Source organism: Antedon mediterranea, chromosome 6, assembly GCF_964355755.1.
Source record: "Antedon mediterranea chromosome 6, ecAntMedi1.1, whole genome shotgun sequence".
Taxonomy (NCBI): domain Eukaryota; kingdom Metazoa; phylum Echinodermata; class Crinoidea; order Comatulida; family Antedonidae; genus Antedon; species Antedon mediterranea.
Window position 1 is genome coordinate 24,767,977 of NC_092675.1, and position 17,162 is coordinate 24,785,138.

The 17,162-nt window shown below is 31.7% G+C and overlaps 2 protein-coding genes across 3 annotated transcripts in view; both read left to right on the forward strand.

Moving 5' to 3' along the window:
• The window catches only part of LOC140051659 (synaptotagmin-15-like), a 44,913-nt gene extending 37,521 nt beyond the window's left edge, over positions 1-7,392 (forward strand). Inside the window, exons 6-10 of the mRNA XM_072096940.1 lie at positions 1,168-1,469; positions 2,393-2,563; positions 3,038-3,158; positions 4,507-4,692; positions 5,178-7,392. Coding sequence (XP_071953041.1) covers positions 1,168-1,469; positions 2,393-2,563; positions 3,038-3,158; positions 4,507-4,692; positions 5,178-5,305 — 908 coding nt within the window. The 3' untranslated portion in view covers positions 5,306-7,392. The remainder of the gene's footprint in view (positions 1-1,167; positions 1,470-2,392; positions 2,564-3,037; positions 3,159-4,506; positions 4,693-5,177) is intronic.
• A 6,251-nt stretch (positions 7,393-13,643) lies between these two features.
• Positions 13,644-16,972, forward strand: LOC140052121 (caspase-7-like). 2 transcript variants are annotated; one of them, XM_072097543.1, is made up of 6 exons: positions 13,644-13,765; positions 14,405-14,483; positions 14,651-14,922; positions 15,566-15,741; positions 16,032-16,167; positions 16,252-16,972. In XM_072097543.1, the coding sequence occupies exons 2-6, from the start codon at positions 14,407-14,409 to the stop codon at positions 16,485-16,487; spliced, it is 897 nt and encodes a 298-aa protein (XP_071953644.1). In that variant the 5' UTR covers positions 13,644-13,765; positions 14,405-14,406; the 3' UTR covers positions 16,488-16,972. The 2 variants fall into 2 exon arrangements, with proteins under 2 accessions (XP_071953644.1, XP_071953643.1); XM_072097542.1 differs by lacking the exon at positions 13,644-13,765 and adding an exon at positions 13,805-13,899.
• The last annotated feature ends 190 nt before the right edge of the window (positions 16,973-17,162 follow it).

The window sequence follows — 17,162 nt, forward strand, 5'->3', positions numbered from 1 at the left end:
ATTAATAATGAAAGCTTGATGAGCAATTTGAAAGGTCATAATTGCTTAGTATTTTCATTCTATTCCCTGAGTAGTCTTCTCAAAATGCATCATTACTGCAGAAGACAACCAATTACATAACCTAAAATATTCGCATTCATTATTAGCCGTTTTAAATAGAATCTTTCATATTTTCGAATTATACGACGGCGTGATTTTAAATGATGTGTTTGCCGACGGTGATGTGAGGATACTAAGAAAACACTCATGAAACTACTGACCCGTCGTCTCATTAGTCGGCTCATCAGCATACGTTGTATTAATAAAATCAAAGCGTTGTCAAATGGAGTCTGTAGATTTGTTCATTCGGAGCTTTTTCAGTCTGCATAATATTTCTGTAGAAACTTATCAAGATAACCATCAATCGATATTTGCGTTTCAATAGTTTGCTAGTTCATATTACGAATACCATCGGTAACGTAATTGAAAATCTGCATCGCTTTGGAGATTTACTAAATGTTTTGGATATACGCGAGCACATTGTGAATTTATCTGTAACATTTCTGTGCTTGATAAAACACCTGCAGAATGTATGCAAGCTCGGGTAAGAACAGATCTGGACATTTGGCTTGATTCTTATAATCTACCTACTACGTTTGTATTACTTTAATGTTTTAAAAATCAATAAATTCACTATTTGAATATCGTGTACATGTATAATTTAGGCTTACGCAGTTATGTATAAATGCATATTTCATTGTAATCTACGAATTGTACATAATATTTCCTAATATTAGCTTTTGTTTTCTTTTAGGCCTAATGTTGCCTTTTTTTAATTGTGGTCATTTTGTGTTATTATTACGTACTAAAATGTAGGTCTATCAATGTAATATACCTTGATGTTTACCCAAGATATAATTGTGTGTCTTCTTAGGCATGTTTTGATTTCAATATTTCTGTCATAAATACATTGTATTTATTCGGCATATTCGAATTGTACAAAAAAATGCAAAGAATTATTTTCTGGTTGTTTTGTTTAGATGTATTTTATTAGATAATTGGTTTTCTTTTTAATCCATAGATGAAACAAAATGTCATCATACATCATTTTCTAATGATTTATTGCGTCATTTGCTTTTTTGTTCAAATACCACAAATCTTTATTTCTCTTTTTACTTACATATTAAGGAGCGTACGTTGGAGAAATAAATCCAGAGTTATATAAACTAGACCCAGACGAAGATGAAGCTAATTTTCCAGATGACCATATTGGTAGAATTTGGTTTGCAGTCGAATATGAACTTGAGGCGGAACGTCTCGTTGTCTCTCTAATAAAAGCAAAGAATTTGCCGAGTAGAGTTCATGGCAGTTCGAGCCAATGTGACCCCCTTGTAAAAATGTTTCTTTTACCAGAGGAAAGACGTCATTTACAGTCAAAAGTAAAAAGGAAAACAACAAATCCTAAATTTGACGAAAGCTTTGTCTTTCAGGTAGTGATTTTAATGTTACTTAGAAAGTGTTCAACATTAAAACAATTGCATGTTATCTTCAAATCATTCAATACATACTCCCATTCAAAAGAAAGCAAATAAAAGCAACATTGACAATTTAATAATGAAAGAATAAGGGAAACCACAACAATCCGAGGTGCCCTAAAATAAAATAGTAACAGTATTTCAAGTCAATGGAGGTGAGTTTGATATTATACGAATTCCAGGCTGCTAGGCCCACATTAGGTAGTCCACCACAAGCCTATATAAATCGGAATATGCTAGCAATTATTTCCCCTTACCAGCAGGACGATTTAAACGTAGCTTAGACAAGGATATTTGCTATTACAAATCTAATCATGGTTATCTCCAATCATTCAATACAAGGATTCTCCCTAATAAGGTTACCACATTAATAAGCGTGAACAAATTAAACGTTTAATGTTTTATGAAGACATGCTTTATAAAAGGATTACATTTGTTAGTAGGAACATGAATCTTTAATGAGAATCCAATCAGCACAATAACTAACTGAGCCAAATCCAAATACTAATAGTGGGATGAAATTAAAATTCGACTGAAGATGATTCAACAATAGTTGTAAACCTTTTATTAACAACTTCCTTTATTTACAAATTATTAGTAGGCCTACTCTCTAGGATATAAACCTGCAATCATTGTAATTTTGCAACAACAAATTTATCATTACGATAGTATTTTAAAAATGGGACATAACATACATTCTTTTTTATAGTATTATTAACTACATATTGACAAATGACAAAATAAACATCTTTAAACAAAAATATTAGTAGGACATGAGACCTACATAATTAAGAAAATCATTAGTAATGTCAACGTGTGGGAAATGCTCATGCTCTACACCACCTTTGGTTTACTAATAATACTATTATTATTTGAAGGTAACCTACAAAGCTCTACAGCAGCGAACTTTACGACTATCGGTGTATGATGTTGATAGGTCTAAACGTCACAAGCTCATTGGACATGCTATGTACGCGCTGCGAGAACTTGCATGTGAAGCACACCAGAAAATAGTCATGTGGCTAGATCTAGAAAAAGAGGTTTCTGAGGTAGGCTTACCAGAAAACCCGTTAAGTTGCGTTTGCAATATAGTTATTAAAGTTACTATGATCATGGAGGAACCTCCATTCTATGATCCAGTTATATACCAGTTATCTACTGTATGCCTAATTATAAGATAGGTGGACACAATGCAAAAACTGTTGTTCACTTTCGTAGATGTTCCGCGATATAGTTATTTTTTATGACATTTTATTTGGACGATATTTCTTGGTGAAAGATAAAATGTCATATTTTCACTCGGATTTCACCTCGTGGATTGTCCCATTCTACTAATAAACTTTATTATATGTATTATATTATTAGTTATTGCACTCCTATTCGTGTTTTCTAACCGGATCGGCGAAATGCCACCAAAAGGATCCATCCGAAAAGCCGTTGAACCAAAGGAAGAGTGTTGAAAACATTGCAATAAACACTTAACGTAAACCATTATTGATATACTTGGTATATTTCTTTAACAGGGAACACCAGAATTAGGTGAACTTCAATTTTCTCTCAACTATAATAACTACCTTGAACGGTTAACGGTTGTAGTTATAGAAGCTAAGGGACTCAAGCCACCAGAGGATTTCTTAGTAGTCGGTACGTGTAGAAATAAACTCAGATTTATCATAATAATTCACGTTATTAAAGGTCTACTAAAGATCTACTATCCAAAACTTATTCAGACTTAAACTTGTCACTTGGACAATGACATATATGCTGTTTGCTCACTTCATATGTTTTTTGCAAAAACTAAGCACAAAGCTGATATCAAGACCATCAATTCCATAAATCATCAATATTCTTTTTGGCTGCAAATGTAAAATGACAAGTGATCATCTCAAAATTCCAATGCTTTTAACAAATTTTTGTTGAAATTGAACCTTTCTAGAGCAAATACAATTTAATAATCTTCCAAATCTTATTCCTAACTCTTAATTTCTTAACACTGTAGACGCGAAGTTTTAATCATATTTCTTTCCTCAAAGCAAATGAATCCCCTGATATTGACGACCTATCGAATTTATGCCGACCTTATCCACTATCCTCTAATGTTACATCTTTAATATCACCTCATTTCAATTATTTCTATTCTCTCGCAAAGTTTTGAAAGAGTCATCTTTGACCGTATATTTAATTTTATCTGCAAATAAAATGTAATACACCTCGATGCCACTTGTTGAACTGACCAACACAATTAGAAAACCGACAATTGTATGATCTTTCCCAGGCTGTTGATAACATTGGCGACAACATCCTTTTCTACAAACTATCCCAATATGGAATCGGCGGGGACCTATGCATAGTCCTTTAAAAAGCGATCTTGCTAAATGAATTCTATCTCCGATTTTAGTACTATTTCTTGTGGTGTTCCGCAAGGTTCTCTTAGTATTTATCATCTATAATTCTTTAATTTTTCCCGTATGCTGACGAAACACTGTTGTTTATTCTCACCTTAATATCAACACTTTGACACTGTTAATTCTAATGTCATTCTGATTTACAACTATTTTGCTTCAAATAAAGTATCACTAAATTCCTTCTGTCAAATCCAATTTCTTTACATTGCATCGAGATAATGTTTATCATGGAAAACACACATTATTGAACTCGAATTGAAAATCTTCAAAATCGTTGGTATGATTTATTAGGCTGTCTACATTTCTAAATCCTTAATTTTGTTATTTCTTCCTTAATATAGCTACTGAAGCATTTTAAAAAACTGGAAACTGGCTACCAATCGCTGTTTTATTTATCACATTTGTTCCATAATTCAAACCTTCTGGTCCCACTCTCATTAACAATATTCATCTTCCTTAAGATCTTTTTCTGCTAAGCTTAAAACGATTTGTTGTCAAATTACTAATTCTTGTAGCTTTCTATTCTATGTCCCGCTGCTATACTGCTTTAAACAATGCAAGTTATTCATCTGTTTCAAATATTTTAGATGCATCAGTAAAGGTTAGTCTTATGAACGCAGCCCGTAAAGTGATCAAAACAAAGAAAACGGAGGTTGTAAGGAAAACTAACTCACCCACCTTCAACGAATCTTTTCATTTTAAAGTAGCACCAGACAGTCTTGATGTTGTCAGTATATGTTTAACTGTCCTTCAAAATGCACCAAAAGTGAAAGGTAATATACTGTAGACTGGTATACACATATATATATATATATTAGAGAAAGCTAATTTATTTGGTCTTTTTTTTTTGTCATTATTTTTTAATGAAGTTTTTATAGTTATTATTATGTTATAGGATTGTCAAAAGATTATACATACTATGTTAACATTAACATTAACACTCGTAAGCGCACATTTCTATGAAAAACATACCTTTACACACTTAGGCCTACATTCAATTCAATTCAATTTCTTTTTATTACGGAAATATCATCCATATTAATAAACTTATAAACAGAAAAAGAAAAATCGTAATAACTCTAAACTTAAGTATATAGAATGCTTCTCCATCTACAATACATTTTTGGAGTTATGAAGCATATGTTTGCAAACACAATCAACAAGGATGTTACCACTATTCAAAATTGTTTACTTTCTTTACTTTACATACTTTCATTTAAATCTCCAATGTTATTTTGGCAAATTCTTATTGTTACAGGTGACAAAACCATCGGACGTGTTGTAGTGGGTAGTTTCATGATGGCAAGAGGCCGTGAAATGGAACACTGGAACGAAATGACAAGTCAACAGAAACAGACAGTTACGAAGTGGCATGTTTTGAGTTAATATGCGCCTGGACGATCGAGTTCAACCAAAGTTGTGTCGTATTGTATGTAGCAAGCGTCTTCGTATAACCATTTTAGCCTCATTGAGTGTCAGAAATTTAATATACTCGACAGTGCACCAAAAGAAAACATTAATATACAGAGCACAGTAACAGCCACTAACATGTGCCGCTAAAGTACGTTACATAAACCTTAAGACCCATTTATAGAGCACAGTAACAGCCACTAACATGTGCCGCTAAAGTACGTTCCATAAACCTTAAGACCCATTTATACAGAGCACAGTAACAGCCACTAACATGTGCCGCTAAAGTACGTTCCATAAACCTTAAGACCCATTTACACTAGGAAGATAACATACATAATTATTTCATACTTAAAACGAAATAAAAAGAAATCTAACATGTTTTCGTCTCATAGGATAACCATCAATGCTTCCTTTGATGAAAATGATATTTTCACACGTCCAATCATGATTGATAAAAGCAATAATATCGTGACAACAATACAACGATTTTATTGTTTTTACAAAATTATGTAATTTGATTGGGTTTAAAACAAAGACAGCATAAATGATTATCCTATAGTCCTAAAAGGAAAACATTTCTAATTTCTTTTGTTCGAAATGTAAGAAATATGCATGCTTATCTATGTATCGCCGATCGTTATCGTCCAAGTGTAAATGGGCCTTTACAGTATCCAACAGTACCTTCGGTAATTTATGAGTATTTCTGTTGCGTCGTACGCTGAAGTAGATTTGAGTCGATTTAAAATCTAAAACTAAAACATAATATATGTACGTGTCTTGTAGTTTTATAGGATTTCAAGCAACGTATTTATGGCTTCGTGCAATTTCAGTAGGTTTCAGAACCCGTCTGTTCCGTTGATGTACATAGCGCACTAAATATCGCTTTTTTTTCAACATGTCAAATTACTTCTATACCTGTGTCATTACAGAGCCTCTAGACACATGATATAAATGTATTGGTGCGTGCACTGGTTCAAGATTGTATTTACATCTATGCTGTATAAAATGTACGGTAATACATTGTGACAATGAAATGATGATGAAGTTCACTAAAATGGTAATTTTAGTGAACTTTGTACAAATTGTATAATTTTAAAGGGCAGAAATAATATATTTATGGTGTGGTGGAGAATATTAAACACTAAATACCAAAATATGTTGAAGTTTAGGCCCGTTAAATGTTACAATCTGATGTGTTAGAATGAAATAGATGAACAATTGAAAAATGATGAAATGAAAGTAAACTGGTTGGTACTTCATTGAATGACCATTATGCCATAGTTACAAATAATCTATCATTGTATATTACAGTTCTGTACTTCCAAATGATGTACCGTAATAGTTTAGTTTGTATGTATGTGGATAGTTTAGGAAAATTCTAGTTTAACCAAAGTAAAGTTAGGCCTGTATACATGATATATTATATTTTCATTGTCTGATGAACATTGTTGGCATTGTATCAGTGTGAATATATAAACAAATGATGTGCTACTTTATTTTTCTTCTTTGTATTTTATGTATATAGTATTTTATCAAATTCATGGAATTGGAAACCTATTTTTATACATAGGCCTACTTAAATTAATATACTTACCAGACAAAGTCACTTATCGGTTGTAAGTAAGTAAAAAGATAAAACTAGACCGTCGAGGACTAAAGCGTGGGAGCGGCTAAGACAATACGAAGGTAGCAATTATTGGTTAGTTACAACTACAGGCTATAATAGTTAATTAAGAATTAGTCATTCCTAATTCTGTTGAACAGAATTATTTTACTCCCAATAAGAGTTTAGTGAAAAATCAAAATAATAATTCACAATACAAAAATGTTTCCCATTGAATATCAATGTTATTTTATTTTTCATTGGGATCATGGACAATTAAATGTGATGTAATATTTAGTTGTACCATTCATGCATGAATATGTATTACAAATATCACAGATGTATGTCAATTATGTCATAATGGTAACACGTTAAGATCTGCAAAATATATAAATGTATATTGTTAGTATGAAAAACATAATTTATAGGCATAGTGTACAGTAAATAAATATAATAATATTATAATTTTATTATCATCGTAAATATACTATACGTAGATCGCAGTTAGAAAAGAGTAATCTGAATACAACAAAACGAACAAATATTTAAAATGAAATAAAATATGCTAATGTATTAATGAAACCTTATAATGAGTTACTTATAACAGCGTATCATAGACTAGGCTCAAACCAGCGATAGGCCACGAACTACAAAAGTGTGACTGTGTCAGATAAATGTATAGGATATACTATCAAATATTTCTTTGGTATAAAATACGTATACAATTATAGCAGCATCATATTTGGTAAAAAGTATGACAAAATCAGACATTCTATATTGAAGTGACTGAAAAAAAAATAAAGATTAATATTACATTTTACAATTGGACTTGTTTTATTTGTTCCAATCATATAAAATTGTGTCCATGTTCCAATGGAGCCATAAACCATAATCAATTCACAGTAGGTAGAGGTGCTTCAGGTGATTATATTTTTCAAAAAATATTTTGGGAAATATTTCAATGGATTTTTGTCTAGGCCTTGAAACAACCAATGCAGGGGTAACTGTGCAAGCTCTGCTAGAGCCATGAGCCACAAACAGAGCTATTTTTAATCAATGTTGTGGTCAACTATCTCTCCTCTAATTCTGCCTTGATTAGTGTTGAGAAAGAGTTGCCTTTCAAATCGATTGATCAGTCACAATTGTCTCCAAAATATCGATTTCCATGTTAAGGTTAGAACCTACCCTCTACATTCTTTTGTATCAAAAACATTAAAGGGGATTGTGAGAGTCAAGGTGTGTGCAAGTTAACAATACACTGTAGTTTTAAGGAATCATGATTGTTTCCTGGGGAAAGTCTTTCATGTTGCAGCCAAATTTTTCGGATTGATTGCTATTTGAAGAATATAGCCCTATCTTTTCCAATATGTGTGACTTGATCATGGAAAATTTCCACATCATCATTCATTTTTTTAAACTGAAACAAGTGTACTTAGTTATAATTGCTTTTGTTTGCAATTGTGTATCTTAGTATGAAGAACTTTTCCACTTCTACAAATACTTGATCCTTTTGGTGATTAAGGATTAAAAATTGAAGATGAAAAAATTAATTACAATTTTACTGTGACTTCAAAGTTTGTTTTTGTCAATCAATATCATTATACTTTGTACAATTATTACTTGTTGAATAATTCAAAGTCGGTAATCTAAGGTCTACCCTTGGAGTCACTGCTCGCAACTTAAGCACTAGATAACTCAGTAGGCCTAGGTATAAAAACTGCACAGCTATACATGAGGAAATGACGAAGGTCGACCACAGATCAGTAAGCCCGTTAACGATCAAAGAATGTTAACAGGAAAAATGTATTTTAATGTATAAGAAGTTAGGAAAAACATTTTTACATAAACTCAGCTGAAGTAACACTTCAATGTTTACTGGCATCCAAAATGTACCACATGTGAAAACATACAAACTACGGTAATTCAAATAAATGAAATAATAAAATATTGTTCAAAACAAACATGGTTTTAGTCTAACTAAAACCTTCCAATAAATGCTGTTCAATCATCATATTCATACATATAAGGGCATTGAGTGTCACAGTATAACCAATTCCTTATAAATTGATCTTTTGTACTTGGTGTCGGACTTTCTAACATTTCCAAGAAATGGGATGATGTTTCCTGCATATCTGTATCTGGATTTTCGACATGTATATTATCTGCTTTTGAGGATGTATCAGGCTGTATTTCTTTATTGGATGTGAAATTTTCTAAACAAATCGCTGATTCAGCCTTACTGTCAATATTTTCATTCTTCTTGGAATATAATTTACAAGGATTAGCATTTAGTTCGGGCAAATTTGAAATTTGATTTTGTTTAATCTTAGTCTCGGATAGCTTATTTAACACGTTCCTGTTACGATGAGTATGTCTCATAAGATTATCATGTGATTTCAAATTCCATGGTGACTTTGCATTTGAAATGTTATAGTTTCTATGTATCGTTTTAATTTCAGGCAGTCTATTCAGTTTTCCCTTTTCTAAAGTATGTAAGTTAAGGCCTCCTCTCTTGACAATATCATGTTCCTGTAATGATTGAAGTGCCATTGTATAAGTCTGCTATAAAATAACGTACTTTTATGAAACTTGTCAATCACAAAGTTTGGCTGCCAAAATTCAGAAAATAATTTCAGCTCCATAGTAATAAAGCAGATCGATTGGTAGTATTGGTCCTGTAGTACTCTTCATATTTTATTCGCAGATTGAAAGTGGATTCAATTGACCTACCATAAAGATGAATTTACATGGTATTATTAAATACATTATATTATTAAAACAATAATAAAAAAGATAAAAGTCTATCATATCATCAAAATATAAACTTATATATATATATATATATATATATATATATATATATATATATATATATATATATAATTATTAATAGGCCTAATCCTTCTGATCCTTTGTCTGCTTTTCAATTATATTATAAATACAGCACTAAACCCAAGTGCCCGAAAAACAATTAATCAAGTATATTTCAAAAGATAACTTACAAAAAAAAAGAGTTTTCTAATTGCCATGCTGTCTGTATTAATTAGTGCCCATCACTGGTATCCTCTGTATCTTTTTGTTGAGTACATCAAACAATGAGTTGTTATAGAGATAATAGAAAATGGATCAATTCATTTATTGATGAGGGTGCATTCCGATCATGGTAGATCATATGCATGGTCAGAGTACTCAATACAATGAAATAATGATTACTGTAGTATCAATATTTTCTTTTTCATTCACCTATTTCTCAAATGAAGGCTAATCACATTGTAGATCCATGGTTCGATATGTGTATGTCAGGCTGTTGGAAGTTTCAGTTTTGTGTAGTTCGAGAGAATGTTATTTACAGCCATTTATTCGATATCACATAGTAAAAATGCATGATTCCAATAAACAAATTCACTAATGAATGTTAGACTATAGTAGAAACTGAAACCTATTTTTCACTAGTGGTGTGCTGGTGTATGTACTTTCAACATCAGCATCAGGAAAATGCAACACATTCATCTACAAACAACTAAGTCATGAATTTTCCATATAATTATATGATATAAAAAATTTAGTAGTTAGTCATGCCGTACAGATAGCTACTGCATCAGTACTTCTATGAATGGATGACTAGTTGGTGATAAGTACGCTAGTTGGTCATACCCAGTACCGTTTTGATTTTACGATCAATCGGGAAACCACCTCACGATAGTAAAATAGAAACCGTCAAAGATCTCAATTATCTAATAGCAGAGAATTTGTGAGATAAAGAATTGGGAGTTTAGTAACATTTTAAAGATTATCCATCTTACTTCTGCATACCCTCTCGCAGCATCATGCCGTGAGAGGTTTCAGCTGTATGAAGAGACCATAATAACTGGGAAACATAGTGAAGTGAATGCAGGATATTGCAAAAACCTAAATAACAATCTATGGTAATGGAGAAAAATTTTAAATATGGAAACTATTCCTTGCCTACCTCGGCGGGCAAAAGCTACGAGACGTGATCTTTTCATTTTAATTAATCACTCTGTATGAAGGGCAAATGAAAGCCAAATGTTCACACCAAAGAGTGATCCAGACAGTGCTGAACATCTTTGCCTCTTCTCATTTCTTCTACATATTTTCATGGACTTTTGTTTCTTTGACATAGGCCAAATAAAAAAAAACATTCTTAGTAGTAGGCCTAGACTTTATTTAATAGTAAATATAGGCTTATTCTAAACACAAATCTCACAAAACCTTCTTTGGTTTTACACGTTCGATTCACACGTGTTTGAACGTATGTCAGGGAGAGAGCAGTGTGCCAGCGATCAAAATAAAAGTATGCTAGGTGGCAGCACAAAATTATGTAGATTATGCCAAAGACTATCTTTTATTATGCCAGACACAATTAATGTAACACAATGTATTAGAGGGCGGTGTGTATGTTTTATGTATCATAAAGGTGGAAAGAAAAAAATAAGGTCTTCAGGTTTTCGGCCAAATTATGCTAGATTGTGTGTAAATTATGCCAGATTTTTTCGAAAAAATGCCAGATAATATACTAATCCGTGGTGAATATGCTGTAGAATTGTGTTTTCCAAAAAAAATGCTAGATGCCAGATGGGTCAAACTATTATGCCAAATACCATAATTATGCCACGGGAGAGTAGGCGTGAATCGCGATAAAAAGACACTCACAAGACAATCAGAGAGTATGAATAAATAAAACTACCGTACCGGGAAGAGGGGAAGGCTCATATTTTTGGGTGTTTTTTGTTGGCCAGAAACTAAAAGAATTTCGAAATCAAATGAAAAGTGGCTCAAGTAAAAATAGTATGGGAAAGAAAGATTTTGACTAATTTCTGTGCTGTTGTGAACAACTGTCCTCGGATTTGACAAGATTTTGTAACCATAGAAATCTAGGGCAATCAGATGCATAATTATAAATAGGCATTTATTCATTTACAAACAAAGACACATTTTAACTGTTGTGCAGTGCAAATAAGCCTGATTAGCTTATAGCCTATTGTGAAATATATCTTATTCTCTTTAGCGATTGGCCTACTGCAGTTACTATTGTAGTGGTTGACATCCTTTTGTATCAGAATTTTAATTGTAAAGAAATTAAAAGCAATTTTAATTTTGCTACAATTTTGCTTAGGCCTATAAGTACTTAATACGCAAAACACTAAATTTATGGTTTTCGGAACTTCTCGTATCCGGTTTCCCCAGTTAAACATTTACGAAATAATAAATATAGCCTATGATTGCAAATTACTTTACATGTTGAACCATGGTTTATTTTTTCCATAGGATGATTTGTATTAAAAAATATTAGGCCTACTTATTTTTGTTAATGTAATCTGTCATTTATAGTAACATCAAGGTTACTTCGGGAAAAGTATATGAATTATGGTCATGTTTTAATTATAAGAATTAAACTGAAACAGTATGTCATAAACAAACAGGAAATTGACAAAAGTCACGTAGCTTTATTTAATGTTTGTTAAACACTCATTACACTATTACCGGGCCTATTGTTTAGTGTTAAACTGACATCGTTTGCGGTCAATTTCCAGATAAAGCTAGACGTGCAAAACAGTTTCCTTTGTCAATAATGACGCAATGTATAAAAACGCACTAAAATGATGACATGTAGAAAGCACCGGTGTAGAAAGAATTTAACTATTGTGTATACGGGTCATCATATCAAAATAAGGAGTTATGTACTATGCTTTTGAGTGACAATACATCTTTAACCTTTCTGTATAATATATTTATATGTTTGTGTGAGAATACCTGTATGTTGTCCCTCTGAAAAATGATACACATAATAATTATAAATTTTGACCAAAATTTTGATCGGAAAAAATTATTTACCTGAAAAACTGTCATTTAGAGCAAAACAATAGTCAGTCAGACGATTAGTTTTTGTTTCACTTTAAAGGAAGTGAAGTCTGATCTTAATTTTCATTTTTTATGTTTTTTAGGGACAAGATAACATGGTATAGACAATTTTATTGAACAATCTATTTTGTATCAGAGGCACACGTTTAATGTAAACACACACAACAAAATAGAAATTCATTTTCATTCATCTTTTTATAGAAATATATATATATATATATATATATATATATATATAAACGGAGCGAATTATACAATAAAATAATCTCCAGACAGTACTGTATATAAAATACTTTTATGATGACGTGTGTAGGTCTATATCTTAAACTCTTTCCCTAATTACTTTTAAACGTTGTAATTAACCATTTTGAAAAGCAGTACTATACGTTACTGGAAATGTAATTTAGTCAAAAGAAAGAATAAATAAATATTTTAATAATCAATAAGCAGAAAGTAGTAAAACAAAACACAATCCGTTCATAAATCCAGTGTTCCGGTTCATCTCGTACGTGACTGTGAAATGAAAATTCCCCAATTTATCATGTAACTGACAATGTTTGTTATGTTATTTAGTGTAATAATGGAATCCCATTGAGATGAGATAGGACACCCTCATGCTTAATATTAATATAAATATAAATAAATAGATTATCTTATTCGTTTATCTCTATTCGCAATACCATTGTCGTTTATCAAATAATAATATTCATATCAATGACAGATTATTATTCTAAACTATATCAAGCAACCAGCATTTATACATGTTGACAATCGTGTGTTTGGTTATACTGTCATTTAAAATAAAGAGCGCAGACACACAGATAAACATCGATATTGAGCAACAACTTCGTGACAACCGGGTTGTTTAATGACATTGAATTTTAGTATTTATTTTGGTGATTCAGATTCACATTTTCAAATACTTATTAACTTTATATTAAGATAAGGTAAGGTAATGACGAAATAAGTTGATAAAAGCCTCTGCTTGGTCAAAGTGCTATTATTTAGAAAGCATTGTTCAACAACAGAAGACAATTTTTTGTTCATTCTATTAAAATTTAGTAACTTGCAATGGAGCCAGGTAATTATTGAATTTTCGTATAGTAATTATTGTATTTTGATATAGTAAGTATTGTATTTTTGTCTGAATTCTTCACTTTTGTCGGCTGTCAGAGCCCTAATTTGTCTATTGATGTCAAACTGCTTAACTGATACTGGAAATAAATACGTGTAGGCCTACATTCGATACGTAAACTTCCTTACCAAAAAAAATCAGGCTATATAGCTATTTTGTAAAAAATCATTAGGCGCGCCTTTATAGAGTACACAAATTAGGGATGAATATTTTGACTATTGAGTAGGCATTGATGGAATATTGCTATACGTCAACCGTTTGATTATTCATTGAGTTCCTACAAGACAAACTTGACCATATTTAATTTCAGCATCAGCATTTTTTGTTCATTAGTTGGCGTCTTTCTATACCTTTAAAAGGAGAGCAACGCAGATCCGATATTACAGAAAATGGCTTGCTTGGTCGTGTATTCTCGACATCTAAATAAATATTTTATTATTAATACATATAGACATGAATCAAAATACTGAAGTGGACTTGTACAAGGTCAAGCCGGATGATGTTGATGGTCTAACACCAAAATTCCGAACGTAAGAATTTGGTTATATAAAACAAATTTTTATATTTTGTCTTAGTCAATTAGATCTTTTGAATATGTTTATTATTATGATCGTAATTTTCTAGGAATGTATTAAAATAGTTCTAATTTATAACAATACTGTTAAAATAATTGTATTTCTTCATTTCATGAAAGCAGTATGGCTCTTGAAAACCAAACAAAGAAGCAGAAAAAATGGATCGAAAAAATTCAGACGAACCCCTGGAAATTTGAATATAATATGGAGAAAAAAGGACGAGCATTTATCTTCAACAACATAATATTTGACATGGAAGCAACCGGAATGCGAGATCGAAATGGCGCAGACAATGATGCTGACGGTCTATTTGATGCCTTCAGGAAAATTAACTTTAAAGTCAGTACCCATCTCAATTGTACTGTGGCAACAACTACTCACATCCTAGAACAAGGTTTGTATGCATCCATTTGTTGATTTATGTTATTGTATAGGTTATATTTACTTCTTCTTACTCTAACTTCTTCTTACTAATTTCAAGCTCTGGATAATTACTAACTATTTCATTATTAATATTTTTTATTTAATATATTTAAGTTATTTGTTTATAATTTGTATATGTATCTATTAGATATATGTATTAAATTGACTGTTATTGTAGTGTACACACAATCATTGTATAATTAATGTTAACCACCACATCCTCTCGGACGATTATACTTTTCCTCACATACCCCAGCACACGTCACCCTTACACAGCTAATGCTATTGAATAACGTTAAAGGCTCTTGTAATACGTGGTAGGCATAGGTGTCTCCATTTAAGTCTAGTATTCTATGTTGGCATTCACACACATTTTAGATTGAAGTTGATTTGATTAAATATTTCAATGAAGTATATATAAATATTTATTTCCATTAGGTAGTATTCATTTTAGGTTAGATAAAAAACAAATTAAAATGTGTTTCCCTTAGTCAAGTGTACGTCCAACTGGTGGTGTCACAGTGATGTGCAGAGTCTTGATATACAGTAATTGTATAGACCTACATTATTGTTAATGATAATATAGTAACTTATTATCGTTTTATTTTATTTAGCTGCTCGAGTTGATTATTCACAATTCTCCTGTTTGGTTATTGTATTTATGAGTCATGGTGATGACGGCGTTCTCTACGCTACTGACGGCCATTTACCTATTGGAAATTTGACAGCTCCATTTAAGGGCAACGCATGTCCATCTCTTGTGGGGAAACCTAAACTGTTTTTTATACAGGTACTATTTTATCATTATGGTCAATCAATCAATTTATTTGGAAATTGCACCTTTACATCAGTGGCACACACAGGAAGTGGTGCATCCATATTGAACACAATTAACATAAAATGACGGATACGGATACTCCCGCGGATACTTAAGCTAATTTAAATTAAAATTAGTACTATATACTGTGGCAATAGTTGTCTGTCTATATAATAGTCAATGCAGTAGGCCTAATTAAAACAATTTGTCCATTGGTCTTATAATAAGTACATTGAGTAAATAAGTAATATTCTTTAATATAGGCTTGTCGAGGACAACGATTTGACGAACCAGTTGAGATTGATGATGCCGAAGATGAGCCAGATTCTAGGCTCCAAGAACCACGGCAGAGAATTCCAGCAGAAGCTGATGTCCTGCTTGCATACGCCTGCCCACCAAGTAAGTATTATATCAATGTTTCAATATATTATATAACCCATTCAATTCAGTAATGTTTTCTTCATTTTGTTTTTCTCCACACAGACTATTACTCATTTAGGAGCACGGTGGACGGGGCATGGTTTATTGAAGCACTGGAATTTGTTTTAAAAACATATGTACCAGACGGACTTGACATTCACCAGATACTCACAAGAGTATCTCACCTTGTTGCCTATGAATACGAATCGAGAACCGACCGTAAAGAAACATCGGGGAAAAAACAAGTGCCATACATCGTGTCCACGCTTACTAAAACAATGTATTTAAAAAGTTCATAAAATAGATTATAAGGAATTTATTTGTAAGGCTTAACCGGTCATTTATCAGAGTTATAATATAACATTATTTATTTTACATTCAATAAGGTTCTTAAAGACATGTTAATTGTGGTTTGAAAGCAATTTGAGATGTTTCATTTGTTTTACAATGTAGGCTAGATTTGGGCAAATCAAAAACAAAAGACAATAGACCTACCATAGGGTATATAAAGTAGGCCTATGTCATGTCACTGAGTTACAGTGTTGGTTTTTAAATGGTGACTTGACATTTTATAAGTATGGTATCTATTAATTTACTTTTTTTTCTCGATTGATTTTAAAGTCAATAATAACTATCTCCACCATACTACGATACCAAACGAAGTTCGGAAGAAGCAAGATGTTATGTTCTAAATGTTCTTACCTTAAAATACAATCTAGGCGGTAATTATAAGCTAACATAAATAGATTGTTTCTTGACGATAATTATAAACTCTTAGTTGAATATATTTTTTTGGACATTTTGTTAATTAAATGTTAAACATTAAATGTGTACATCTTGTATGTTACTTTTTGAAAACCGTTGATTATCGTTTCAAGATAAATAGTATCATCATCAGAATCCTTATGAAATCCCGAAGAAATTGAAACGGGATATTTGGTATAGCCTGATGATGAAAGTTCATCTAGTTATTG

Coding starts and splice junctions, on each gene's coding strand:
- LOC140052121 (XM_072097542.1), top strand. Junction 14,923..15,565: donor TACTCACATCCTAGAACAAG/GTTTGTATGCAT, acceptor TATTTTATTTAG/CTGCTCGAGTTGATTATTCA. Junction 15,742..16,031: donor CTAAACTGTTTTTTATACAG/GTACTATTTTAT, acceptor TCTTTAATATAG/GCTTGTCGAGGACAACGATT.